General features: G+C 41.6%; 1 protein-coding gene across 7 annotated transcripts; it reads right to left on the bottom strand.

Annotated features, from left to right (window-relative positions):
- Positions 1–2,172: 2,172 nt before the first annotated feature.
- On the bottom strand, positions 2,173–24,894 carry ZC4H2 (zinc finger C4H2-type containing). Of its 7 annotated transcripts, none has more exons than XR_012996087.1 (6): positions 24,727–24,894; positions 18,724–18,895; positions 17,257–17,429; positions 15,955–16,117; positions 14,554–14,797; positions 2,173–2,200 (listed from the first exon to the last, which is right to left on the bottom strand). XR_012996087.1 is itself a non-coding variant. In XM_076347139.1 (5 exons), the coding sequence occupies exons 1-5, from the start codon at positions 24,777–24,779 to the stop codon at positions 14,684–14,686; spliced, it is 675 nt and encodes a 224-aa protein (XP_076203254.1). In that variant the 5' UTR covers positions 24,780–24,894; the 3' UTR covers positions 10,454–14,683. The 7 variants fall into 7 exon arrangements, 3 of the variants coding, with proteins under 3 accessions (XP_076203254.1, XP_076203255.1, XP_076203256.1); XR_012996085.1 differs by having other exon boundaries at positions 2,180–2,200; positions 14,484–14,797; XR_012996084.1 differs by lacking the exon at positions 2,173–2,200 and adding an exon at positions 10,454–13,956 and having other exon boundaries at positions 14,484–14,797.
- Positions 24,895–26,908: the final 2,014 nt, after the last annotated feature.

Raw genomic sequence — 26,908 nt, 5'->3', positions numbered from 1 at the left:
AATACCAAAAAAACTCAATGAGCTGAAGGGGAGAGACAGAGGAATTAAAGAATAGCGACAGGGAGCCAGACAGAGAGAACAACAAAGACAAAAATGGGCAATGGGACAGAGAGGGAAGAAATTAAAACATAGGGATAGGGACCTGGAAAGAGAGAATATAAGAAAGAAGTATATCTACAATACTGGGCAGAGAGAGGAATTTAAAAATAACGACATGGAGCCAGGCAGAGAGAGGTGGGGGGGTGGGAATTGTCAAGGGCTAAAGGGCAGGCGGGGAGGAATTAAAAAAAAATTGGGATAGGAAGGCAGACAGATAGATGGAGAAAGACAAAAGTAGCGATGGGCTGCAGGACGGAGAATGAAAAAAGAGGGACAGGGAACAGGACAGAATTGCGGAAAGAAAAAGAAAATGGAGAAGTAGGATGACAGAGAAAGAGGGGGGCTTGGAGAACGAGAGAGGGAGAGGTAGAGGAGAGCGAAAAAGTGACAGCAGCGAGAGAAAGAGAAGGAGGGGGAGATGACAGGGAGGGACGGGGATGCAGAAGAGGGGTATCATGGCCCCAAGGGTCCAGGACTCACTGAAGCTTCCACTCTTGGAGCTGCTAGGAGAATTTGACGGTTCAGACTGGACAGAGATGGGCAGCAGGACAGAGTGATAGAAAAAATTAAAACAGGGACAAGGACAGGGACAGAGGGATAGAGAGGCAAAGAGAGGGATGGGGACCGGGACAGTGGGATATAAACAGAGAGGGACAGGGTGCAAGACACAAGATTACAGAAAGAGAGGTCCAGGGAAGTGGAAAGAATGACGGAGAGAAAAAGAGGGGGGCGGGGAACAGGTCAGAGAGCTGGAGAAAGGAAAAGTACTGCTGGAGAGCAGGACGGGAGGATAGAGCTGAAAGAGATGAATGGGAAGCAGGGCAGCAGGATGCAGACAGCAAAAATAATGATAGGCAACAGGACAGAGGGATTGACAGAGAAGTAAGGGACAGGGAGCAGGACAGAGGAATGGAAGGAAAAAAATACTGATGAGTGACAGGACAAAGGGATGCAGAGAAAAAGCGGGGGAGAGAGAGAAAGATTGAGATAGAGCGCAGGACAGAGAGATAAAAAGCAGGACAAGGAATGGGACCTGGGGGGGCAGGCGGCGCGGAACCAGATTGCAGATTAAGACAAAGAGGTGGAAAAGGAAAACAAAACCCGCTGATGGGCTGCTGGACAGAGACAGAGATGGACTTGCTTGTGGACTGAGTGTTGTCAAATACCTTCTGTATTTTTGAATGACTGCGTAAATATAAATCCGTTTGTTATATGGTAATACCACTCTCAGCTCATAGCAGCTTTTTAGATGAAGGGAAAAGAATATGCAATGAAGCCATCGTCTAAGACCTGCCAAACTTGCAACTGAGAGTTTTGCCATCACTTTGCAATTGTGAACTGTTGTTTTCTAAGCTCTCTGTCCTGGGAAAGGGGAGCTTTATTTGTGACCTAACAGTAATACAAATTGTATTGTTATTTCTGATATGCATTTAGTTGACTACAGCTTTAAGATGCAGCACTTACAACAGTTTTGGCTGATGTTTTTAAGATTTTTGAGAAAAGAATCCTGAGGGAAGAAATGCTGAAAATGCACGTTAGAAAGTTTTCATTGAGGACATGAGGCAGCGAGGGCAAATGAATGGCTGACATATCGAAGGAAATTGTACTGGTAGAGTTGAAACTGTAGCCAAACTGTATTGCTACAGTTTGTGGCAGTTTTAGATGAGATTGGTGTTCTGTGGCATTTTCATGTTTATTTCTGGCTAATAAAACATATAATTTACTGGTATTCATATGACTTGGAAATCGCTATTATGACTTTTAATATGTGGTGTTGTTCTGGAGACACAGTTTATGTCAAATCCCTGCTGTCTGTTTTAGAATTAACTGGGCTGGTTGGTTTGGTGACAAAGCTCCCACAAACTTCATTGCTTCCTCCTCCCCTTCCCACACCACCCCCCAAACAGTATATCGCAAAGTATAAATTGTTCTCTTTGTTTTACCTTTACAGCATTCGTTGCTACAGAGTACAGCAGGAAGTTACCAGGTACTTTCTGAGATGGAGGGTGATGCCAAATCATCTGTGGTGGAAGAGCAGTGTTCTCTTACTTATAGATCAGTTTTTCCACAGGTGTCTTGGATAGTCACTGAGTGTTTTCTACTAGAAAAACACATTTATAAAACAGGTTAGATGAATGTCTGTCAGTGTTAGTATAGTTTCTGTTAGTGATGAGTACTAGAGTTTAGACAGAAAGCTTAGCTCTAACTGGTTTTGTTAAAGCAGATAGCAGGGTTCGCCCTGAAATATTTTCTTTGCTGCTTCATTTCCTAGGCACAGAGTCAAACCAGGGGATAAGGATTATCTCCTAACTCATCCAAACTTCACATCAGAATCATCCAAACAGGTATGTGTCTGTGTTACTGTGAAGTACTACTATGCCTTACTACCAGAATGGTGCATATTTTGAAATTCAGCAGAAGATATGCAGTCTCAGACATGTATTGCAGCTTCTTGCATCTCTCTCTGTTACTGTAATAGTGACCTGTTCTCTTTGATCAACATGTTTTGTTTAAGGACTTACAACCGCTTCTCATGTGTATGTATTTTATGTTATGATGTCCTTACAGAAATACTTAGTTGCTTACTCTTATCCTTCCCTCCCTTTACTTTTCTCCTCATCCCCCTCCAATAATTTGTTTTACTTTAACAAGCTCTAGTTGTAAGAAATAGCTGAATAGAGCAGTGATTTAAATATAAACTCAGTATCTCTTTATGTGGTTGTAACCCTTTGGACGAGAAACAAATATCCTGCTGTGGTTGTAACATTTCTGGGATAACTCTGGGAAAATACTCAAGACATTTTGCATATTTTGTGGTTGGTGTTTTTTTTTATCCCGCCCCCCCCCCCCCCCCCCCCCCCCCGAGACAGGATTTTGAAAGCTCAACACTCAAACTAAGAAACAAGTTTTGTCATTTCTAATGAAAGTTATCTGACATAGATATCAGTGGAATATTTTATTACATTTTCACAGTTAAAATTTCGTTAGCTTTTCTCAATATTGTCACAACATATTTCTGTGTTCAGATTTCCTGTAGAAACAGTGATGTACACTGCTAATGCAAGTCATTCCTGAACAAGTAAGATACTCATGATTTGTAAATTACTTTTTTTTTTATTGTGTTATCACCATTCCTAGCCAAAGCTATTGCATCAAGTTGTAGAACAACTAGGAAAAAATCTACTTTGTCACAGATATGCCTAAAGGTGAAAACAAATTCATGGTAAGGGGTTTTTTTGGAGGTGAGGGATATGGGGAAGGTTATATCTCATCACAGAAGTTTGGATGTATTTACAAAATACGTTGTTTATAGATTTTGGCAGTTGCTGCCTAGTGAATCTCTTTTAAGGATTTCAGTATTAAGAAATCTACAGATACTTTTGTAGTTGTTCTGTATGTTTTGTAGTTGAAACCCACTGAAATCATGTTGAACATGTTTCTGTTTTGCCTAATGTTTCCTCACAAGCTTGGCACTACCTCATCATTTCTTAAGCCAAATCATTGCCCTCTCATTTCTGTGTCCTAACCATCTTGAACTTGACTACTAATTTCAGTTGCACCTTCACCGTGTTTTGGCTAACACACAATTCACTTTTGTCTCCTTTTCTGTAGATGATGTTGCAGAGCAGAGTTAGAGGATATGCTGGCAGACTGAGGATGTAGTATGGAATGTGAGAGGTGCCTAGCGAGAGTAGTGGACTATAGGAGTTGATGGCATTACATTTTGTTAGGTCCTTTACTTACAGCACAACTTCTATTTGTTTTCTTAAACATGGACTGTGCATCGTCTTGGGTCGGTTCTGGTTGTGACTTTTAACAGATCTGAACAAGGGGTGTGTGCAAGGTGGCTTCTTAGGAGTTTTGGACTGCAATTTCATTTTTGTTACAGAGCTCAAAGATAGCAGTTGGAGAAGAACTCAAGTGGCCATGGGACTGCGAGCACCGTATTCAAAACTGTCATGAATGTGTGGAAGATTAGGAGAGTCTAACTTAAGGGACTATGACCGTCCTGGTAAAAATCACTTGCTAGAAAAGCCTATGTGTAATGAAGCCACATCTAAAATCATGGCTTAGGTGGGCAAACTGAAAAGTAATGCCTTAGGTGTTGTGATTTATTCGTATGGTGTGTGTGTGTATCTTCGTTTCCATTCACAGTTCTGTAAGCTCATTATAATTTGACCATTTTCTCTGTGTAACCCTCTCTGCTTCAAGAAATTGTTCTGGAATGGTCCTTGTCTTCAAAGTAGAAGGTAAGAAAGGAATGTTGCAAGAAATGGAAATGTGATTGCAGCTGAGAATCTGAGAGGAGCATGTCTCAGTATGGAGACAGACCGCATAACTTTCAAAGGATAGGCAACGTTGAGCTTTCAAAATAAAGCTAAGAATAGAAGGGGAAGCATGAAGCTGGAGGATACATTTATGAGACTGTGTACTGTCTAAATACGTCTAATCGTTATAGTTCATTCCCCCTCATTTGCTGCATTATCATTTTAGGTGATGACAGACTAGATATAAAACAAGAAAGCTGAAAAGTAAATCGTGTAGAGATTACGAAACAGTTTGATAGGAAAAGTGGCAGAAGAGGTCTGCAGAAAGAGGTTTGCTTTCTTGCATCTATCAGAACAAGCTTTATCTTCATTTTTCTTAGGCTGCTGTGATTTGCTCGCACTGTTGCATAGTGAGCAGCCTGATAACAATTGGGGCTGAGGAATGGAAAGTAGGAAGTCCTATGGTCCTTCCTGCTCTAATATCAGTTTAGGTGTACACTCAGGTGAACAGCACTACTCATAGTAGTATTAAACAGTGTTTCACAGTACTGTATGTCATCTGGATGTTCTAATGGAATATGTAACTAACCAGTTCAGCAGGGATTTCACTTTGATTTCCAGGATGACTGGCAATCAGCTCTGTGTCCAGACATACATTGCCGTTAATGAATGTGGATTTCAGTAACTTGCTAAATGCTGACCTACACTCAATGTCCAAATTAAGGTACAGATAAGCTATAGTAACATGCTGTTGTTGAAAGCTTTAAGGCTTTCTTCAAAGTGTTTTGGTTTTCCTTTTTGGTTTATTATACTGTGTATGTGTCATAAATCCCTTTGAAACTGTTAAGCCTCTGTGTTACAATTTCACTGCTGTTTGACGAGCATTATCTATTATTAGTTTCTCAAGAATGTATGTCCTGGCAGAACTGCATGTATTCAGAGGTGTATATTTCTAAAGGTGGTTTTGATGTGACAGGGCATCAATCAAACCGTATAAAACTACCTCAAATATGTTTGATTTTATTTTGAATTTCTTGCTTTCTTTGCTTCCTTGCAGAGTGTCTGTCAGCTACCAAATAAAGACAGTGTATCCACCAAGGAGAAGTGATATCTGGTAAACCTAAAAAATCAGCTGATCTCTGGTACACCGCAGGCATTTGTTTAAGGTTGTGTGTTCAAATCTACTTCCACGCCCAGAGCATGGCACTTACTAGGTATCTAACTCCTATTGCACTGGTTTTGGATGGGGTGGAGTTAATTTTCTTCATAGCACCTTGTATGGATCTGTGACCACAACAGTGTTGACAACACACCAATGTTTTAGCTATTGCTGAACAGTGCTCGCATAGTGTCAAGGCCTTCTCCGTTTCTCACACAGCCCCCACCAGCAAGTAGACTGGGGGTTGCACAAGAAGCTGGGAGGGGACACAACCAGGACAGCTGACCCAAACTGGCCAAAGGCATATTCTATACCATATCCCATTGTGTGCAGCAATAAAAGCTCAGGAAGATGAGGAGGAGGGGCGGGTGACAGTGACTGAGCACTGGAACAGGTTGCCCAGGGACCTTGTGGAGTCTCCATCGTTTTGAGATATACAAAAGCCATCTGTATACAGTCCTGGGCAACTGGCTCTAGGCCCTTCTTGAGCGGGGGAGCTGAATCAGATGACTTCCGGAGGTGCTTTTTGGACTCAACCATTCTGTGATTCGATTCTGTGGGGTTGTGGCATTTGTTTTCCCAAGTAACTGTTACGTGTGACAAAACTCCACTTTCCTGGAAATGGCTAAACATCATAATCATCCCTGCTGATGGGAGGTAGTGAATGAATTCCTTATTTTGCTTTGCTTGCACACACTGCTTTCCTTCACTTATTAAACTGTCTTTTTTAACTCAACCCACAAGTTTTCTCACTTTTACCTTTCCGATTCTTTCCCCCATCCTGCTGGGGTGAGGGGGTGAGCGACTGGCTGTGTGGGGCTTAGCTGCCTACCACGGTTAACCCACAAGTGTGGAAGCCACTGTATAGCTGTCGATCTCTGCAATGGGTTATTGGCAAGAATGCCACATTTCAACTCCTGACTGCAAACCAGGATCTCTTATACCCAGTTTCAGAATTATAATTACTTTATAATGCTGCTTTGGCATGAATTCTAAGCAAGAATGTAGCACCATAACTATGCAGTATTGAACGCCAATAATTTATAGACTAGAGCAGTTGTGCTGCATCTTTTTGATATGCATTTCATTCTCACATCAGCAGTTTTGGAAAAATAAACTAGTAGAGAATTCCAGAATTTGTGTACTTAAATAGGCAGTAAATCAAGAAGAATGTGGCTGAATTTCGTATGGCTTGTGACTTCTTATTTGCCTTCAATGCATGCTTTTCTTTCACCCTTACTCTCTAGGCTTACACCCAAAGCTCAGTATTTCTGTGCTGTACTGTATTCCACAAGAGCAATTATGTTCAGTCAGACCATGAGAACTTAACGCTCTGAAAACAGGCTTCACAGTCAATAAGCATATGCTGTGCCGCAGGAGTCCCTGGTCAGCTCAAGGCTTTGTGCAGAGATTTTGTTTTAGTTGCACACTCTGTGATCCTCACCCTGAACAGTTTTCTCAATGTGTTGGAAGTGTTTCTGGTAAATACTGCAGTTTCCTAAATTTTTCACCACGTCCTCGCTGGTATTGGATGCCATTATAGCAGGGAGAGGCAGCCTACTCACATACAGGCAACATTGTGGCACAAAGAAGGTATGCCTTTGGGGAGGTCATCTGCTTTGGAGTTTGCTGACTTTAAAGATCTGGTGTTCCAAGCGTCATGCACAGCATGCATTTGTTTTCCCATTCTTTTACCAAGCTTATCTATGTCCTTCAGTTATTTTCTTTTGGAGGGCATGGGCAGGTGGGACTGTCTGTCTTTTCTTTTAAAATGGCATAAGCCTATAGCCCCAAGGGTATTTAATTTCCTTTGTGACTGTGTGAAAAAGTCTGTGGCTTTTGTGCAGATCGGTTTGACTTACAGCTCTTTGTCTAACCTCGCAATGCATTTGGCAGTTCAGGGTAGCAGTGGGTTGCTCGGAATACTTCCCTGGGTGCCTGGAGCATGTGCCGTGTTTGGGGAGGGTTATATTGGGTGCGGGTTGCTTCCAGAGGGCCTATTCGGTCAGTTGGTGGGGACGTGGTGTGGGAAAGCAGAGGCGCGGGAGGAGGTCGGTGATGCGCTTCACCTGCGATGTGCTGGGAAGGTAAGGTATCCCGCCCCCCGCGCAAGGGAGAGGCGGGCGCAAGGTGGCCATTGGCGAGCAGGGGCACTGCGGGCCAGCAGCTGGTTGGTCATTCCTTGGCTGTCGCTACAGGCCAGTGGGTGGTCTGGGACCTGGTGCATTGGTGATGTGCCACCTGGGGAGGCCCGGCGTGGGCCAAGAGCATTTGGACTGGTGGATACAGCTGGGCTGGGCGGTGGTGGTGTTGGGGAGGTTCAGGGCCTGGGGAGGGCAGGGGTCGTGTTGTAGTAGTGAACTCGGCGTTCCCCCCCAAAAGCTCTTGAGCCCCACACCTGCCCCAATATGCCCACTGCCCCTATATCCACTGTTAAAACCCCTCACCAGCCCCAAACCCTGCCCCCAAACTCTCGATGTAGTTACCTGCTGTTAATCATAACAGCTTGGTTTTATTAATAACAACATTGATTTCTGAAAGGCTTTTTGCCCCTGCAAAAATTCCTTTTTTTCCCTATTGGAGAAAAAGGAATTTTCAGCATCTTTTGGTGAACAAGATGATGGGTGGATGCATAGATAATGTTTGCTTGTTTGTTTGGTTGGTTTTTTTCTTTCCTTCCAAGCCATCTTTCAGAATGCTCTGTCTATATAACTCTCTAAACGTGCCCGGTCTGGTATAGTATCACATTGCAAAATCCTTAAGGGAAACATGAAGATAAAATTTCAAGCTAAGAAATAGCCTAAGAAAATAAAAGGGTCAGGAAAAGCCAAAGAGAACACTGAAGGACTAAGGGAAATCTCAGCCACACTGCAGGACACAGCAAGGGATTTTAGGCACGTCCTTGGGGAAGGAGAAGTGTGTTACTCCAGCTGATGGGATAATGGACTACCAACATTAAATATCAGAAGTGTTGTAAAAGCAGAAGGAACTATAGATGTCTGGCTCTCTGGCCCAGCAGATCACGGAGCACATGTAAAGCTTTAAAAACAAAACAAACAAACAAAAAAAACCCAAGCCGCTAACCTAAAGCAAGCTATTTAGGCTTCAGTAACAGAATTGTGTAGCTTTGTGTAATGAGAGGTTATTCCATCAATCAGAGTTAAAGCTTTGGAAAAGTGCTCTGAAAGTATGATAGCCTAATTGTTTTCAACATTCTTTTTGCTTTGTTTTGCAGGGTAATCCTCCAAAGGAGGACGCTTGAAGAGAAACAGCTGGACATAGTAATACAGTAGTTCATTTCACTCATATTCTTTGAGGCGAGCATCCAAGTACAGGAGATGTATCAAAAAGGTAAAAGGTTTAAAACAGCAGGAAATTAGTTAAGTGCTATCACTCTTCTAGGCAGTTAAGCATTGAAAGAAATGTGGGTTAAGTGTTTCTATATGAAAGTTTGAGAAGGAGTACTGAGCAAAAGAACATCAGAAGCTGCTTGGAGCTGTGGCAGAACCAAGTTTTCTCGCTGATTCAAATTTTCTAGTTTTTATTATTCTCTTACAAATATGAATGAAAACAAACCAAAGAATGATGACATTTGTCTGAAAAACAGAGACTATTTGGGGATCTCTTTAGATAAATTAGGGGAAAAAAGATGGAAATAAGGATGTAGTGGGCAGTAGTGTTCCAGGAAAATGGACACAGAAATGTGCAGCTTTCATCCATTACTCAGAGCTTCAACACAGATGACTGTACTTGCGTTTGGCTGAATTAAATGAGGTTTATATCACCGATGAGACTATGTATTTAATGATGTTTATGTTAAGTGGAATTAATTTTGAAGCTTTAACCATTGGAAATGCAACCTCAGACATTCTTCTCTGAATGCAGGTATGCCAATGGAGTAGGTTATTGCTCAGAACTGTTTTCATTACCATGCAGTAGGTTACCTCCTTTGCTGGTGGTGTACATCATATGTGGGCTTTCCTGATAGAGCTGGGTTAGGGAGTGCTCCCATAAGCTCCTCAGTCACCAGTTTGTTGAGAGAAGTAACTTCCAGCAAGCACTAGCAGAAGAGGTAATCTCATAATGGCAAAGCAGGACTCCTTGGAAGACAGCTATCCCCTACCTTAAATCAGAGAGGGAATCATGTCTCTTGCTGCTTTCAGTTTAACTTCAGAAAGCAAAACAAAACAGGAGGTTCCTCAGTAGTAAAGAACTGTGAAGAATACATCTGGCCTCTTGGCAATCTAGCACCTGACAGAAGGTGTTGGATATGACTCTTCTTTAAACTGAAACCTGTCTGAGCAAGACTTGTTCCCACCTAAAAGTGGTTTGTTTTGATTTAGTTTAAATTGACTGGGAACTAGTTCAAGCTGAAACCCTGTGAATCGGTCACGAACTGAAATAAACGCCCCAGTCAGAGCTTTCAGTGGTAGACCTGCAGCACAGGGACATGGTTTCCTTGTTATTTTTCTGCGTCTGTTTGAGTTTCATAACTGGACACCTGCAAGTGCAAATCAGGCATTTTTATGCATGCAAAAACTATCCAGTGCAAGTGGCAGCAGAGGATAGGTTTGTTTCAGAAGTACCTGGTTTGGGGAATTAGACACTGTTTCTGACTCTTACGCAGATGCAGAAATCTTGGAGCTTAAACACACAGTGGTTTGTGTTCCAGAAATGTGACTGAGAAGTTTGGCTGGGTTAAAACCTGTCTTGCTATCTCCTTTTCCTTTCTATTTTCTAAAGCTCGTGAGAACAGATATTTCTTTCCCCGTATTTACCTCCATGAAGTTTCTATAAAGGTATAACAGAATTGTGGCTAATTGCATCCTGTAAAATTAGAGAGCTGGGGTTTACCTTTCGGGATATGGATGCTTCTCAGTAGCATAAGCAAATAACAGATGTGAAAATACTCTGCAGGAAGAAAGCATGACATGAAACAAACATTTATTAAAAAGGACTGTACAGACAAATTAAACAGGTAGCACACTGTTACTCCTACTGGGCACAGGAGTAAAATATTTAAAACACAGAAGCCAGTGAAAATGCCAGATACTGCTAAAATACCTAAATGCCAAAATGAAAACCTATGTCGGAAGAATTAGAAAACTGTAAAATAAAGGAAAGCACTTTCATTTATTTAAAGTGCTAGTAAAGTCTTTGAATTTTTTGAATAGTTCTGATATTTAGAGTAACACATCAATGGCTATTCTTTCAAAATTAGATTCTGTAACTTGAAGCCACTGGCAGGTTGTTAGTCAGTGTCCTGTTTAGAAAGCTGAAGTTGAATTCAGGAAGTGCAAGTATTAAAATTTGGCTTACATTTTCTCTATAGTTAACGGGGTCCTTGGCACTAAAGTTAGAACAACTGATCTAGCCCAGCTTGGGTACAAAAATTTCTATAGCAAAGCCTTTAGACATGGTAGAGTGTTCGCATCCTTTTAGCATGAGCTTAAGGTGGAGGGCAGGGGGAGAGGCTTGTGATTTTTTTGCCGTTTGGTTGCGGAACAACAGGGCTATCCTTTGAGGCAAGTGAGGAACCAGGAAAACACCCGAGAAACCATCTATAACAAAAGAATCCAGTGATTTTGTTGTCACCTGAATACCCGTTGAAAAGGGAATGACAAAGCCAGGGTTAAACCAGACTTTAGTAATATAAAAGCCTTGTAATCTTTGAGAAGGGTCTCTTTGTGGCTATTAAGAGAATTTAACCCAAATAAGAATGAATTTAAGCCAAGTGAAGAAGTATCCTCAGAGAACCTTAGGTTCAAAGGAAGAGGCCATTGTTCTTCCATGAAGCAAAAATGCAGTAGACTTGTAAGAACTGTACTTCAGACAGCTTCCTCCTCTGACTAAAAAACAAGAAATCAATATTTTATAATTATCCCTCTAGTCTCTTGAGAAAAGTGCCTGGGAGAAAAGGGCCTGGGGCTGTCACGAGAAGAGCTCTTCAGTTAAGCTTCCTTAATTAATCTGTGAGAGAAAAGGAGAATACTAGTTCTCTATGAAAGATACGGCTTCCCTCCCTCCCCCCACCCCCAGGATCCCTTAATACATAATACAGATTTTATCTCCTTGAAATAGTTGGAATTGTAGAATATCTTGAGTTGGAAGGGATCGATAAGGATCATCAAGTCCAACTACCTAAAACTAAACCATATGACTAAGAGCATCGTGCAGATGCTCCTTGAACTCTGACAGGCTTGGTGCCGTGACCACTTCCCTGGGGAGCCTGTTACAGTGACCAACCACCCTCTCAGTGAAGAACATTTTCCTAATGTCCAATCTGAACTTCCCCTGACGCAGCTTCATTCCATTTCCTTGTGTCCTGTCGCTGGTCACCAGAGAGAGTAGATCAGCATCTCCCCCTCCACTGCCCCCCTTGAGGAAGTTGTAGACTGCGATGAGGTCACCCCTCAGCCTTCTCTTCTCCAAGCTGAACAAACCGAGTGACCTCAGCTGCTCCTCGTAAGTCTTGCCCTCGAGACCCTTCACCATCTTGGTCGCCCTCCTCTGGACACACTCTAATAGTTTGATGTCCTTCTTACACTGAGGTGTCCAAAACTGCACACAGTACCCGAGGCCACACCAGTGCAGTGTAGAGTGAGACAATCACCTCCCTCGACTGGCTAGCGGTGCTGTGCTTGATACACCCCAGGACACAGCTGGCCCTTTTGGCTGCCAGGGCACACTGTTGACTCATATTCAGTTTGACCCATTCTCAGCAACGCATGCTATTCATATGGCAGAACTTCATAAAGGATGTGAAAACAGATTTGAAAACGCTAGTACATGATTGATACAAACACAGTATATCATATTCACGTTTTTTCTTTTTTTAAAGAAACAAACCTTGTTAAACACGAGGGCACAAGAGACTATTTTGAAAAAGTAAAAATACAAAACTGCCATACTAAATTAGTAAACAGTGCATCCTTAAGTATACTTCAGTTTAGAGCTCTAGAGATCTCCCAAGAAAGAAAGAACCTGGCAAAGTAACAGTGAAGTGAGGGCAGCTATGACTAACCCTATCTGTTTCAGAGCTGTAAGTCGAAGTTTCTACAGATCTATCCTTCTATTCGCACTACTTCATTGCAGACCTTTCACCCATTCTCCATTATCACTACTTCTTAAATTTATATACAACTGTCATCAAAGTATGCTGCTCTCATGCATGCACTTTGGGGGAGTCTATATACTGTCCTTTAACTCTGTGCATTTTCCCTTAAACTCAATAGGAATTGCTCTGAACTGAGCACACAGCATGTGGCTGCTCTGACATTTAAAAGTAGAATCCAGTATTTGTGTTAGGAAACATGCATAACGATAGAGTGAGCGCACTACTGCCATTTGGAGCATGGGGTCAGACTGTCCTCCATTATTGCTATCTCACAGAGACTGAATCCCAGTAATTCAGCTAGCAGAATCTGCTTTTCACACCTTTTCAGGGGCACATGGTCCACATTCTGTTGCTGCTGTTGACAGGTGTTTAGTTGGCTATGAAACATTAAAATGGGAGAATACCAGCTGAACTTGGCATAAATTGTACCACTATATTACATAAAATACTCATGTACTTTATGGCAGAGTTGGGAAGTTAATGGCAACGTATGTGATTTGTCCAACAAAATTGGTTTACGTGGATTCATACAGTCCCCAGCACTTGGCAAAGTTCTGACCAGAGACTTGGGGCTTCCCTGTTCTTCCTATTTAACAAGCAAAGTTCTCAATATAACCGCTCCAGCATAATAGTAGAGGAAAACCTGGGCTAAAGAGAGAAGAATGTAAACAGGCAGTCACTGCCTCTTGAAGTTAGCGAAAAGGATATTTAACACTTGAGATCAATTTAGGCAACAAAGGCGGTGACAATACTGGGATTAGAAATTAGTAAGTTTTAAGCCCTGGTTCTGTAGTTGGGTCACTGCCATCCTCCCTGTTGGAGGAACTGTTGTTACATGAGGTGAAACAAAGGGAAGACACTGATACAGGGAGTGGTCTAAAGGATCCTTTAGTCAGTGTTCTTTTGGCACACATACAGAGCAAGAAAAAAATCCGGGCTGAAATAAAGCTTACTTGAAAATGACCTATAAAAAGATACAAAGTAGGAAGTTTTGGTTGAGGGAGGACGATGATACCAAAGCCAAGCAGTTCTGGTGAAATACATCATTTTTAGTTGACACTGTTCCTGGTGCACGTTACTGAACTTCCCTGTGCTCCAGTGGAGGATATGTCTGCCAAGGGAGATTTTGGCTGTAGAAACCAGGAATAGAAGACGTAGAACGGCTGATGTTGCAGTCTGTGCGCATAGAGATTTGCGATATTTCATGCATGTTTCAAAGAGAACCACAGTGAGCTGGTTGGCCATAAAGCCTAGGAGGACCACTAATACAGTTCATTTGAGCCTTGTACTTAAGTCAATCAGTCTTCTGACTGCTGAAAATAATACCATATTAAGATGTTAAAGCATCACAAATTACATCATTTTTAGAAATCCATACACAGCCAGCAACTGATCCCCCTTCCAAGTTTTAAATCAAGTTTGAGGGAATGGTACAATCAAACTCCAGTAAATCAAAACTCATGTGTGTCCTTAATGCACTGATTTCCTCCATAACCAATTTCTTTTTTTTCCCTGAATATTTCCTGTATAAAAAGAGATCTACTGGATACCCAAACCTATGCAGTCTTACTAGCTTGGAAAACAAATTGTTCTTTAGTGAAACAAACAGACAGTCTGGTATTTCAGCACTTCAAATAGTCTCCTGTTATCAGGAGAAAACAGAACAATCTTTTAGTAACATTTGTTTTTAAAAAGAGAACATAAAAGCATTTGTGGTAATCACATTTGGCCAATAGGAATAGTCTGGCATTTAGGATACTTGCATAATAATTCTACTTTGTTTAGGAGTCCAAAAGATGGAATGATTGAAATGTTAAACTGTAGCACCAGTAATACTTACTTTCCTAAAACCAAATCCTGGTTGAGCTGGATGGAAGGAAATTAAGACAGAACAGGAACATTGTGCTTACATTGCATTAAGTAGAAAACAAGGGGTCGGTCATACTTGAGTCTGCACTTCAGTAAAGTCTGGCCACATTTGCAGTTCTACTGGAAGAGTACTGGAACAGGTCACATGTCTGCTTGTGAATCTTCTGGGTTTCATTCGTCCTGTTTCCTCTTGGGCTTTTTGGGATTCCGAGATCGGCTCTTTGCTTTGCAGAGTGGACATATGGGTGCATTCCGATGAATTTGTTGGTGACATGATAAACATGCCTGAAATGCGACATTGCAGCCTCTTGTTACAAACGTTTAAGTGGCATTGTTATACGGGTTATTGAGTATCATATTCTAAGTTACAGTACAGAAAAAAAATAACTAAGGCTTCTTGCCTTCAAAGGCAAACCAATGCTACATTCTATACAATCCAGGTCTCTGGATTGTACACTAACTTCAGGTCAACTGAAAAACTGGTATCGCATTGAATTGAAACTACAGTTCAGTGGACACATGGTTCAGGCATGTATCAATAACTTTAAATTCTATTTTGTGTTAAACGTTCCACATATTTTAAAGACGTTTACATGCGTAATAGCTCACTGAGTCAGAGAAGTTACAGTGAAGGCCAACTGTGATGTCAACAGAATTCAAGGCAGGAGCGGGTGATTAGATGAATTCCACATATTTAACACAAGATACAGAACTCGGCCCTTTTGCTCTATACTAAGCCCTTTAATTTCCATTTGACTGAAGCATATTACTTTCAGAAAGGCTTTTCGATGGCCTAACTCCAGATAGTAAGTACATAACTATGGAGTGTACCTCCGTCAGTTTGCCTCCTTAGTCAGTGAATTTTTGGAACTTGGGTGGGATGAATACCCCTATGGAATTACTTAGTTCTTTTTACTGACTACAGAAGGAGCTGAATAAAACTGTCACTTAAGTGCCTGTGGTTAGGTTAAATTAATCCATATGTTAGTCTTAACTTGAAGGCCCCGAGAAGTGCAGAAACAATCACCTTTCCTGGTGATTTGTACCATCAGTAATTACTCACCCTCATAAAATATGTGCATTGCTTCTAATATGAATCCATTTGAGATTAACTCCCAGCTATTAGTTTTTCTTTTCCCAGCATTTTTTTTTCTTACATGCCTTTCTCACACATGAAACACAAGATGAGTGGAAATTGCCTACGTCTGCTGATGGAGACTCTTAAGTCATAAAGGAGTCAAATAATACAGAGCCTTGTCCTTAACCCTTGATGACTGGTGCTACTACTTTAAGTCTACTGGGGTTGCTCTTGATTTGAACCACTGCAGGAAATACCAGAATCAGGACACATCATTTTTCCTTTTTGTAAATATTGATCAACTTTATAAACATAACACATTCCAATGACAAAAGAGAAAACCCAGTGCATTCCATCTCCTGACCTTCATTGGAGGTGGCTGTTGTCTGAAAGTTGCTGTCTGTCTGGTATCTTGTTTCCTAGCCACTTGCAGCTGTTGGGCAGCTGCTGCAGCTGCAGCCAGAGACTCTGGGATAGGAGGCTCCTGTGGTTCTGTCTGCCATTCCGCTTTCTGCTTTTCAAAGTAGCTAGACAAAAGAAAAACAAATAAAAAATATAACCACCTTCTGGAATATTCCATTAGTTTGTAAACGATATTTTGTGTTAAAATATAATGGGTCACATATCCCTATCATGTTGCTCCACTAGAGTCAAATTGCCTACACTTAGACACCACTTGGACTAGTTCACAAATAGAATTGGTGGTATTTTCCTCTACATTTGTACACTTCAGCCAGATTCCAGATTGTCAGCTTCTAAGGTATCTTGATGTACAACTGGATATAAATCTAATAGGATGGAAAATAGACAACATATATATTTAATCTTCAACAGCTTTAGAGGCACCTCTGCCAAACTTAGTTTTTATATTTTATTCTGTTAAAATGAATAACTTTTGTATGCAATAGATTAATACATTCTTTGTAATGTCAAGGTGCTTGGAATGGAAAACAGCGTTTCTGAAGAAATGCAAAAGAAATCTTGAAAACTGTGTGTCAGTGATGCCAAACATGCTGGGCATTAAGAGAAATGTAAGTTTCTTAAAACATCACTTGCATTTAAAACTGATCTGTTAAACAAAGGACACTGTTCTTTGAATAGTAGCTATTCTGTCACCCTCCCCACCTAGGTTATACCTAAAAATGAAACTGTAATTTATTATCCAAATCTATTCTACATCTAGGGTAAACTTACTTGTTGACAGTCATAGGTGGCTAAATGCTACTGCCACATGCATGCAGCAAAAAGTAAAATTCTGACTAGAAGTAGCACAAACCAACTGAAGAATACTTGGTTTGCATCCCTTTCTTGTATTGCCTCCTACCTCTGCTTGCTAAACAAGCAAAAAAATTATTTTCAGGAAAAAAAAAGTCTTGCTAGGAAAAGCAGCATACGGTATAAAAATCTAGACAACCAACAACCCTTGAATTTTTGCATGTCATATGTAGAGTTTGCAGCTTGGAATAATCTAAATTTAACTTCCAACAAATTCACACTAAATGTTATAAAATACATGTGCTCCCACATCCCTTTTTTGTTAACTTTTGTTTTTCATGCTTACCTCTTACGTTCTTTTTTCCACCTACCAATAAAAGTAAAATGACAAAATAACCAGTAGAATCGAGAGAAAGTATAAAGCCAGATAAAGTTTGCTTTGGAGACTTACTCAAGGGACAGTTTCTCTTCCTCCTCACATAGGTCTGGCAGCCTCTGCAATCCCAGAGTCATCCGCAAAGCATCTACATGCTCCTTCAGGGGTTTGTACTCCTCATGCAGGCGACGAGTAGATTCCAAGAGCTTGTTGAGATCATTCTCAGACTGCTTGATAGTATTCTCCATCTGAAACAGGAGAATGGGCATGATTTTAAAGAACTGTTCCTTTAATAGCTCCCTGATTGAGCAAGAGACTGTATCAGAAAGAAGAGATTTTTCTCACTCAAGCTGGAACAGATTGGAGACAATGCAATAGTAAAAACAGAGTTAAGATACTGGGAGGATGAAAACCGGGCAAGGAAGAAGCAACTGAAAGTGACATACGAGGTGCATTTTCATTAAAAAAGGTGCCCTCAACCTATATGATTTTCTGAACAAGAGAAAAAGCAGGTAGATGGGCTGCAGATAAGTCAGCAAGTGAGGAGCTATGGAAAACTCTCAAGGGACATTAAAAAGGAAATTAAAGTAGAATAAACTAATTTTCTGTTTCTAAGATACCTGAACACCAATGGTTAGAAGTTAACAAACAAGCTAAAGAAAGGTTCCTGCTTCTCTTACTGCAGTAAATGGGAAAAGCAGCAGAGAGAAAGACAATCTGACAGGAAAAAGAGGGGAGGATGAAACAGAGACTGAGGTTATGCAGCTGGGTAGGGGAACAGACATTTCAAGTGATAAATAAATGCACTCTGCACATCTAGTACGTAGCCTGTACTTGCTTACAGTGTGGGAGCTTTTTTCTTATGGTGCAAAGCACAGATACCTTCAGAGCTAGAAACCACTGTACGGTCATGTAAGTGCCCTAACATGACATAAAAATTGCAGGTTTAAAAATATATTCCCCATTTAGCCCCTCTAATTGGCTAATCTTCCTTGTTTATAAATTGTTTTTCTCATACTTGTATTAATTCCCTTCAGGCTGGTGCTTCTTAATGTTTGGTGGTTCCACCCAGTGATGAAGGTCAGCTTTTAGTAAGAACTTAACAAGTATCATAGATTTCCCAAAATCTCTTTTCTTCCAAAAACCTCCAATCAGAAGTCCCACCTGGCTGCCAAAGTTTCTCTGTTTCCAGGTGCTAAATGAGAAAAGACTAACAGGAAGAACAGTTTTCTATGGGACTACCAGAGTGATGTTACTGTGGCTACTGGTAAAGTTGTAGCCACAGCGGGCTTGGTTATCTATCCTCTTGGTGCAAATGCTTACTATGCCAACATTACAAAATATCCTGCCCAACAGAGACAGGAAAAAACAATTATCCTGAGGTAAATTTACTTTGCACGCTTTAAGGATCCTGGGGTGGTGTTGTAAAGTCCAGATTATTGAACCAGTGATAGTTCACTGATCTGTACAATTCCACAACCTGTGTAATGATTCATATACAACTGTGTCTTCACAGTTGTCTTCAGCTGGACTGTTGCATACCACATTAATATCAGCATGGATCAGTCGCAGCTCCTCCACATGGGCCATTTTCTCTTGCAGCAGCAGGTCCATTTCCTGTTTGTACTCTTTCAGGTGCCTCTCCTCAGACTCCAGGGCTTCAAATTCTGCTTTCAGTCGTGCCTTTATTTTTTCCATCTGCAAAGTCTTATTCCTGGATCCCAGTGATAATTAAAAATATAGAGAGACAACAGTAAGTCACTGCAACATATTTTTGCGAGGTGTCACTTTATATGTGAATAGATGGAAGAAGGTAGTAGCAGTAATAGACAAGGGTGAGACTAAACGTGTCTGAGAAAGGATGAGGTGCAATGAGAGAACTGAATTCTAATCCCAGCTCTTTTGCTGAGTTCCAAAATACAGAAATCTAGAAAATCTGGGAGGTTTAGCACAGGATTCTGAGAAATGTAAAATGAATTGGAGGTGATTATAGTGTCATATACACTGACTAAAACTATATGGACAGTAATTTGAACTGCTAAAATACTAACTTCAACTTCAGGTTAAAGAAAATTCCAGAGCAATGACATATCAGAATAGTAAAAACCCAAATGACACTGGCCATCAACATCCCACTTGCAAGTAACTCTGCATTCTCTTGGTTCTTTGCTAAGATCTAGTACCTGTCACATATTTGTAAATGTTTCTGCCCGTATCCTGCAGTCTGATTTTTTTTTTCATTTGTGCCAATCCGTAATTCCATAGCAAAAATGTTTAGATTCTCAGTCCTTATCTCTGTCTTCAAAGCTAATAATCAAAGAGTGTGAGTTTCAGTCATCAGACAGTTTTAACCAGCAGAACAGCGTACTGCTGTTGTGATTCAGCACTTGTCCAAGCTGTTGAACAGAACAAACTGTTCTTGTTCCTGCAATTTAGTTAATGAAGAGGCCTTTAATTATTTTTCCTGTAGTAGAAGTTAGAATATGATACTGGGTAACCAAAGTGTAAACAACACTGAAATGTTTCTAACAAGAGGCTGCAATGTAACATTTCAGGCATGTAATCAGGAGTTCCAGGACTCCCTGCTTTACCTTGTGTGAAACAAACGAGAATGTAGCATTCCTTTTTAGTCACCTAACACCTGGTACAAACAGATCCATATTGGTTTCCACGTGCACTACTGAATAACACAGTAGACTTCCTACAGGCGTGATGTAAGAGGGGGCTGGGGAAGAAGAGGTTTGCATTGATATTTAAATATCCTATTCCTATCCCAATGCAAAGTGGGGTAAGTTTGATTCAAATTCACCATAAGCAGCAAAGCTGACTATAGAATGCAGTCTGTAGATTACAGGAAGCTGCCTATCAGATTAGCAATGAAATCCCAGAACAGGGATTTCACCCCAATCCTAGAACAGGGTGTGTGACTTCCCTTCCCACTAGGCCCAGACTTGCTCCCATTGAAGCAAGCAACACAGCTCTGATGTTTTTGATGGAAACAGAAGGCACTGAGCCCCCTGGAGGGAGCTGATCCTATTTCTAGGAAAGGGGATTCCTAAACCTCTGTGGGGCATTTGTTCCCTTTACAAACTGTTTCCATACCCAGTCCCCAAGGGCTCTTTCTGAAACGGCTCTGACAGCACTGAGGAATGGATGGTTTATTAGTGTTATTCTATATCATACTTGTAAGAATAGGAGAATATCTATATCCTGGGCTTTAACAGAGTTACTCTTTTCTCCCACTTCAACCAAAATTCCCAAAGAAATTTTAAAGCTAGCCAGAGGACTCTTCTTTAAAGTATATGGCAGGTGCCTGTATAGATTTTATTCTCGCTTTATTTGACTGAAGCTTACCCTCTGTCACCATCCCTCTTGGGGAGGCTCTGACATTGTGCCTGTGAATCCTCCTCTCAGTCCCCTCGTTTCTGTTTCCAAATCAGTCTTTGTGAGTTCAGTATCTGCTTCTGCACCTAGTTTTGGTAACCTTTTCCTGAGTGCATGAGACATCATTGGCACAATGGGCTTCTACCATTTGCCGAAGAGCATGGCAGAAAGCAGAGTCAGTCCCTGGGACAACTAATTATGGCTATCTATTCCAAGTACTATAGCTAGTAACGTGACCAGGGTTCCTCCCTCTCTCACTTCAGGAGTTTATAAAGCTGCAAGAGATAAAAACGGTATCATAAATAACTTCTCCAATATGTATTCAGAGATGGGCTGCCTGGTAGGGATAATATGAATGAAGGAGATTTAAAATGGAACAATTAAAAAATTGAAGGTCAGAGGGACTACTGCTTGTTTCCTTAGAACAAAATAAGACAAAATTCTGCCTTGCATTGTTACTTCAGAAATAATCTTAACAGTAAAGTTCTTTGTATAAATAAGTCATAGGAGATAACAGATTACTATTCCCAGTGATGGCAACCCATGACTGTTAAGAATAGAAATACCAGACCAAAGATAGATACAGAAAAAGCCAATGACAAATAAGGTCATGTCAGAGGTCACTCAGAGACATTTACAGACATTGTGGAAGACATATTTAAAACCAAATTTGATAAAACTCACTTGGTAAGTATGATTATTATGTCCGTACTGTAGCTCAACATACAGTTCACCTTGTTTCATATAGTATGTTTAATATAGTAAATATTAATTGTATACCTGTGAGCATACATTTATTTTAAAAGATACACAGTCATTCCAGTTCTGAAAAGTCCGTGTATCACCATTAGAGTAAAAAATAGCTAATGGAATAAGTCAACTAGTAAAAGTTTTATGAATGAAGTGCAGAAGAAGCCTGGATGTAGATAGAATTCAAGTATGTAGCTACAACATTGTAATCTTTTATGTCATTGGAGGTGTTCTGTCATTTACTATACAATGGCATATACTAGTCTGAATGTAAATATTGGGCTTAAACCAGTAAAAGAGATCCTCTCTGCCTTCCATTTTAAATGTGGCAATATCCCACTAAAAAGTACCATCTAACCATCTACCTGTTTTCATCAAGTCTCATTGTTCCCATTTACCTAAAACGTTTATTTAGTAATGGCAACTTTGATTACTGAAATTGGGAGTGTTTGTCCCCAGTTTCCTCCATTTCCTCTATTGTATTTATGCCATTGTCTTCACCTAAGACAATGAAAATAGATCAGTTTCCTCATTGTTACTAGTCACTGGCTGCCATGCTTTGCCAAATTGCTACAACAAATGAGTTGCAGGGGATTGTTTCAGTACAAATGATTAGCTTTTGATATTAGGAAAGAAAAAGTGCACACAAATTAGAACACTTCCTGTTAGCGTCAGGCAACAGGCAGTAATGTTTTAAAACAGAAACCATAAGTGTGATTTCTAGACTGCCTAATGACTTCTGCCCTCATATTCTTTTCCCTTCTATTTAAGTTCTTACACTGCATTGATGACAGTAATCACTGAGTGCATCCCAATAGGGCATTAAGCAGTGAAACTAGCATCTGTCATCAATAAGTTCACTCTCATTCTCTTTTATCTCCTCCCAGTCAGAACCCTGAGGTCCAGTCTTTAGGTATTTGCTTAATTTTATGACTGGGGTTATTTCTGTGGAACTAATTAATGCATATAAATAAGCATGGGCAGATATGTTTGGATTGTGGGCATATACATATGTTTACTGACAGCAGTAGTCCACTGACTACAAATTATATGTATGTATCTATACATATAGATATGGGTATAGACACAGGTCTTCAAAATCAGATTCCAGAATCCCTTCAAAAACCCAGCTGAGCTGCATTTAATAAGCGATAGAGATCAACTACAGGAATCGGCAATTTCTTCTATTTTGATTGTAAGGGCTTTTTTCCTCTCTGCCTGTAGAATAATACAAGGAATGCAGATTAAAATAAAGCCTGCAAAGTCTATCAAAGGTGTGTCTGTAAACATAAATTCTCATACTTATTTTGAAGGAAATTATTCATAGAATGCAAGCTCCTTTTAAAAGATTTGGGGATGAAAAAATAGGTTTATTTAATCAGATTTTGTTAAAGGCAACGCAAAATTGACATCAATGTTGCAAGTAGGATTGACTTTTTGATGATTTTTTTTAAATTTAAATATATTCAAGCAACTTTCTTGATACTTCATTGTACATTAAAACTAGTAATGTCACCTTTACAGTACCTTATGCCACCAACTAATAGCAAAAATATCTTAATTACAGTTCATATATCACCTTCAAATCTATTATCAGAAAACTGAATGCACCATAAATTTCCAAATACAGGATACCACTCTCTCTGAAAAGATAATCTAATGAGATATTTAAATTGTTACAATAATTGGACCACAAACTGTAGTAGGCCATATTTAGATCTGCGTTTTAAAACAGGGCCTAACAGTTGAGTAGAAAAGCATTGTTCTTACTCTGCAAAGTATGTGTTGTCCCATCTCTTTCTACAAATAGTTTTGGAATGCTAGACACACAAATATTTTTGCTTGATCTTTGTTCATCTTTGTGATATTGTGTGAAGAAGGCCGAGGCCCATACACTGCTGCCTAAGTCACCTCTTCCATGGGTAAAATGTGCTTCTTAGAGGTGCTGTTACCAGCCAGCAGTCTCTGTGACCACCTGCACGCACTGCTGGTGGCAGTGCCTTTGTCCCCTGCCCTCTCTCCTCTCTCCCCGATAGCCCCTCTCCACATGTTGTGTCCCAAAACACTTCTCATCACTCTGGGGTTACCCACTGTTAGCATGCCTTGCACCTCCCAGCTACATCCAAAATCACTACCCTCACTTTCTTTGTAAGTTGTTTTGGCTTTTGGATGCATGAATTCCTGCTAAATATAGACAGCTCAGGCCTTATCCTGAAAATCAATGCCCTAAGCCAAGGAGTGAAAATGCCCTACCTAAAGCTAAGAAAAAGACACACCCCCGATGTGGGCACACACGGTGCCGTGCCTTGTTGTTTATGAGCTCCCTCTTTCAGCGCATCCTGTGATTCACCGTGCGAAGGATGCTGTATACAAATTCCCGGTGTACCGCGTTGCACGGAACCGCAGAGAGAGCCAGCTGCTTGCCTTGCGGCAGGTCCTGGAGGGCACGGCAGAAAAAGCCTCGCGCCAGTGAGTCCCCATCCACCGCGCCCCATAACACCCAGCCACGCCGGCACTCGCCGCCCTGCTCGCCGCTTCGGGGCGATGGCCAGAAACTGCAGGTAGGGATACCTCCGTGGGGTTTCCTCGCCCGCCTTAGCCGCCTCTCCGCCTTCGGGCAAGCGGGAAGGCAGGGCAGAAAGAAGCCAGCTAAGCGCTGGCTGCTTCGCAGGCTCAGCTGCTCCCCTCTCATAAGACGCGCACAAATTCCACACTCCCCCGCAGGCCACAGCCCCAGCGCAAAGCTGAACCTGAACCCCCCCGACCCCGACCGCCCGGGAGAGCCGGCCGTCCTGCCAGCTGAGCAGCCCCACGTCCTCCCGCTGGTCTCCGCCCGGTGCCCGCCGCGCTGCCCTGCCCGGCCGTGCCCGGATAGCCGTGCCCTGCTCGGACGTTTATCCGTGCCGTTCTCGGGGGCACGTCCGTCCTCCGCTTTCGGTGTCATACTCTGCTTTTCGTGCCATCCCCTTCCTTTCCCAACCCGTCAAGGCTCTTGCCGGGGAGTGAGTGCGGCAAAAGAACACATCTATGACACAGAGCCTCAGGAATAAGAAATAATAAGTCAAAGGGCTTAAAAAAAACCACCCGCAGCCCGACACCACTCCCCCAGCCGCGTGGGGCTGCTGCGTCCTTCCCACCCGCGCACTCTTCCTTCTTGTGTTACCAGTCAGGGCTAAACCTCTGGAAATGCACGACCATTGCCGCCCTTCACTGCGCATTCCAGCAGCGACTCCCAGCAGCAGATGCTCCTTCCCTACTTAGAAAAATGTATTTTCCGCTCTTATCATAAAGCCCAGCGGTGGTTTTCTTTCCCTCAGTAGCACAATAGCTACTTCCAGATCGATGCAACTCCTCCGCTCCCCCGAGGAAAAAGCTGCTTCATGTAACTGATGCGGCACAAAGCAAACGTACCTGATCTCCTTGATGCTCTCGAGTTTGCACATAATTTCTTGCTCATCTGCCATGCTTTTCACTCCCGATTTAAACCTCCCGTGAAATGTACAAAATGCCAGGGGAAAAAAAGAAAAAACATACAATAGGCACAATGTAGTCACCCCCTCCTAGCATACGGTCTCTGAGCCTGTGCGGTAGGCTCTAGTGGGAGCTATGGGACTTAGAGTCCAGCTTCCTATTGCTGCCTAGGCAGATAGGCAGCAGAAAGACTACAACACCCACAAGGCAGAGCAGAGCGTTCCTGCCCTTCTTCCTGCAACTACATTTTAAATCAAGTTGTCACACCTCATTATGTCAAAGGTTGTTAGGAGTGCAAAAAGAGCAGCAGGCTTCCTCCTGAGATCTGTCCAAGAGTTGCTCAGCATTTCATTAAAATTATTGAGTATGCACTAAGAGACTGTTGAATGAGTTCACGATTTTGATTTAAAACTTTTTTGACACAAAGGCATGCTGTAGCCATTATTACTACCATGCTGTTTTCTACTAGATGCTCTGAGTGATGTGACTCTGTCTGGAGTTCAGAAAAGACATTTTTTTCTTCAGGTTTTTCTTTTTTATTTCTGCTACTATACATAGCACTTGTAACTATGGAAAAGAAAACCAGAATGCAAATAAAAATGTTGGATTGAGGAAAGTGACCGTTTGTCTTTCTATGGATGTTCTAGCCAAGAATATCAGAGCACTTTACAGAGATGAATAGACTCTCAGTCTTTCCTCAGCCAGGTATTTATTGTCCTTCGGCTTCTGTAATGTACTAAGCACTGTGTTTTAAGTTATGAAGATAACAGTTATATCTCAACACTTTGGTAGATCTCTTCCAGGATCTGTCCTAAGGGATCCGCAGTGTAAATTCATGATCTTTCGCCTGTATGCCCAAGCATTTACCCTGGGGTTTACTAGCTCTGATGGTCATGCTGGGCTGAAGGGTCAGCACATTAGAATGAACGTTAAGCTCAAGGTCTAGACAGTCAGTAGGAAAATCTGATTCTGCAAACATAAACTGCTGTGTGTTACAAATGTACAAGCAGCAGTACCATAGTCTTAGCGAATATAGGGGACCACTCATCAGTCAGTAGTGTGAGGCTGATGAGAACAGGGCATTTATTCTGGAATGTATTACAGAAATGTTATATGGAAGGCACTGGAAGTACTTAACCTCTACTCAGCACTGATCAAGCTTGCCAGTGTCTGGCTTGGGGCTCTGAAAAGGAGGTGAAAAATAAAAATAGACAGAATGCAGAGGAGAGCAATGAAAATGGTAGGAGTTTGGGGGAACAGGAAAGACAGCTGAATTCAAGACAGCGTGGCCATATTTACATGGCATGTGGTAGATCTGCCTGAGTTAGGGTTTATGGTCATAGAATTGAATGTCTTGAGCCAGTTGCATCTACAGTTGCAGACTAACGGGCAAGTGGTCCCCCTCATGTATGAATATTTGTGCCTGGAAAGCTAGCAAGAGTATGAGGTAATAAGCAGACAGTGTGAGCCATTGGGGTGTTGTGCTCTGGGTCCAGCACTGAGCAAATAGGATGGTACAGATGTAGCTCATAATAATAATAGTCTTTCAGTGTGAAAAAGGTGTTAGAAGAGCCATCATAGCAAATAATCCACTAGGTCAGCTGAGAGAGAAGTCTACAAAGTAATCTATTTAAAGAGCAATACAGAAAGTTTAGGACAGATTTCAGTAAAATGTATGACTACAGAGTGCTTCACTAGGAAAGGCCATCTGGGAGGTGGAGGAGTCTCTGTATTGCTTTTAAGAACTGCTTAGATAAAGGTGTCTCCACACTAAGCCAAGTGCTGCAGATCCTTGCTTTGAGGTAGGGGTTTTGAACTGACCAGAGTTGAGTTACCCTTACAAATGTGGCATATAGCTTGCCACTACAATGACCTGATCCTGCTTCTTTAGTGACCTCCCATGGCCTGGGGACTGGATGAGCTGTCACACATGAGCGTGGTTTTAAGTGTCTGCATTAAGTTCTTAAGTCAGAGAGCGCACTCTTGAGAGGGCTGAAAAATGAAAGAATGTGTCCTGGCAGAGGAGGACCTCTCACCAGGGGTCACTGAGAATGAAAAAGGGTAGGCAACCAGAAGGGTTTGTCTGGAGAAGGAATGGGGCCTGAGACTGGAGTGGCAGCTG

The sequence above is a fragment of the Aptenodytes patagonicus genome, chromosome 9 (assembly GCF_965638725.1).
Source record: "Aptenodytes patagonicus chromosome 9, bAptPat1.pri.cur, whole genome shotgun sequence".
NCBI lineage: Eukaryota > Metazoa > Chordata > Aves > Sphenisciformes > Spheniscidae > Aptenodytes > Aptenodytes patagonicus.
The sequence above is the reverse complement of the archived record's forward strand: the minus strand, read 5'-3'. Positions and strand labels throughout refer to the sequence as shown.

What these genes read in the sequence shown, in the direction of transcription:
- ZC4H2 (XM_076347139.1), bottom strand. Translation starts at nt 24,779, where the DNA reads ATGGCAGATGAGCAAGAAATTATGTGCAAACTCGAGAGCATCAAGGAG. An exon ending in GAGAGCATCAAGGAGATCAG is followed by an intron (nt 18,896 to 24,726) that starts GTACGTTTGCTT and finishes ACTGGGATCCAG; the next exon opens with GAATAAGACTTTGCAGATGG. An exon ending in TCCATGCTGATATTAATGTG is followed by an intron (nt 17,430 to 18,723) that starts GTATGCAACAGT and finishes CTCCTGTTTCAG; the next exon opens with ATGGAGAATACTATCAAGCA.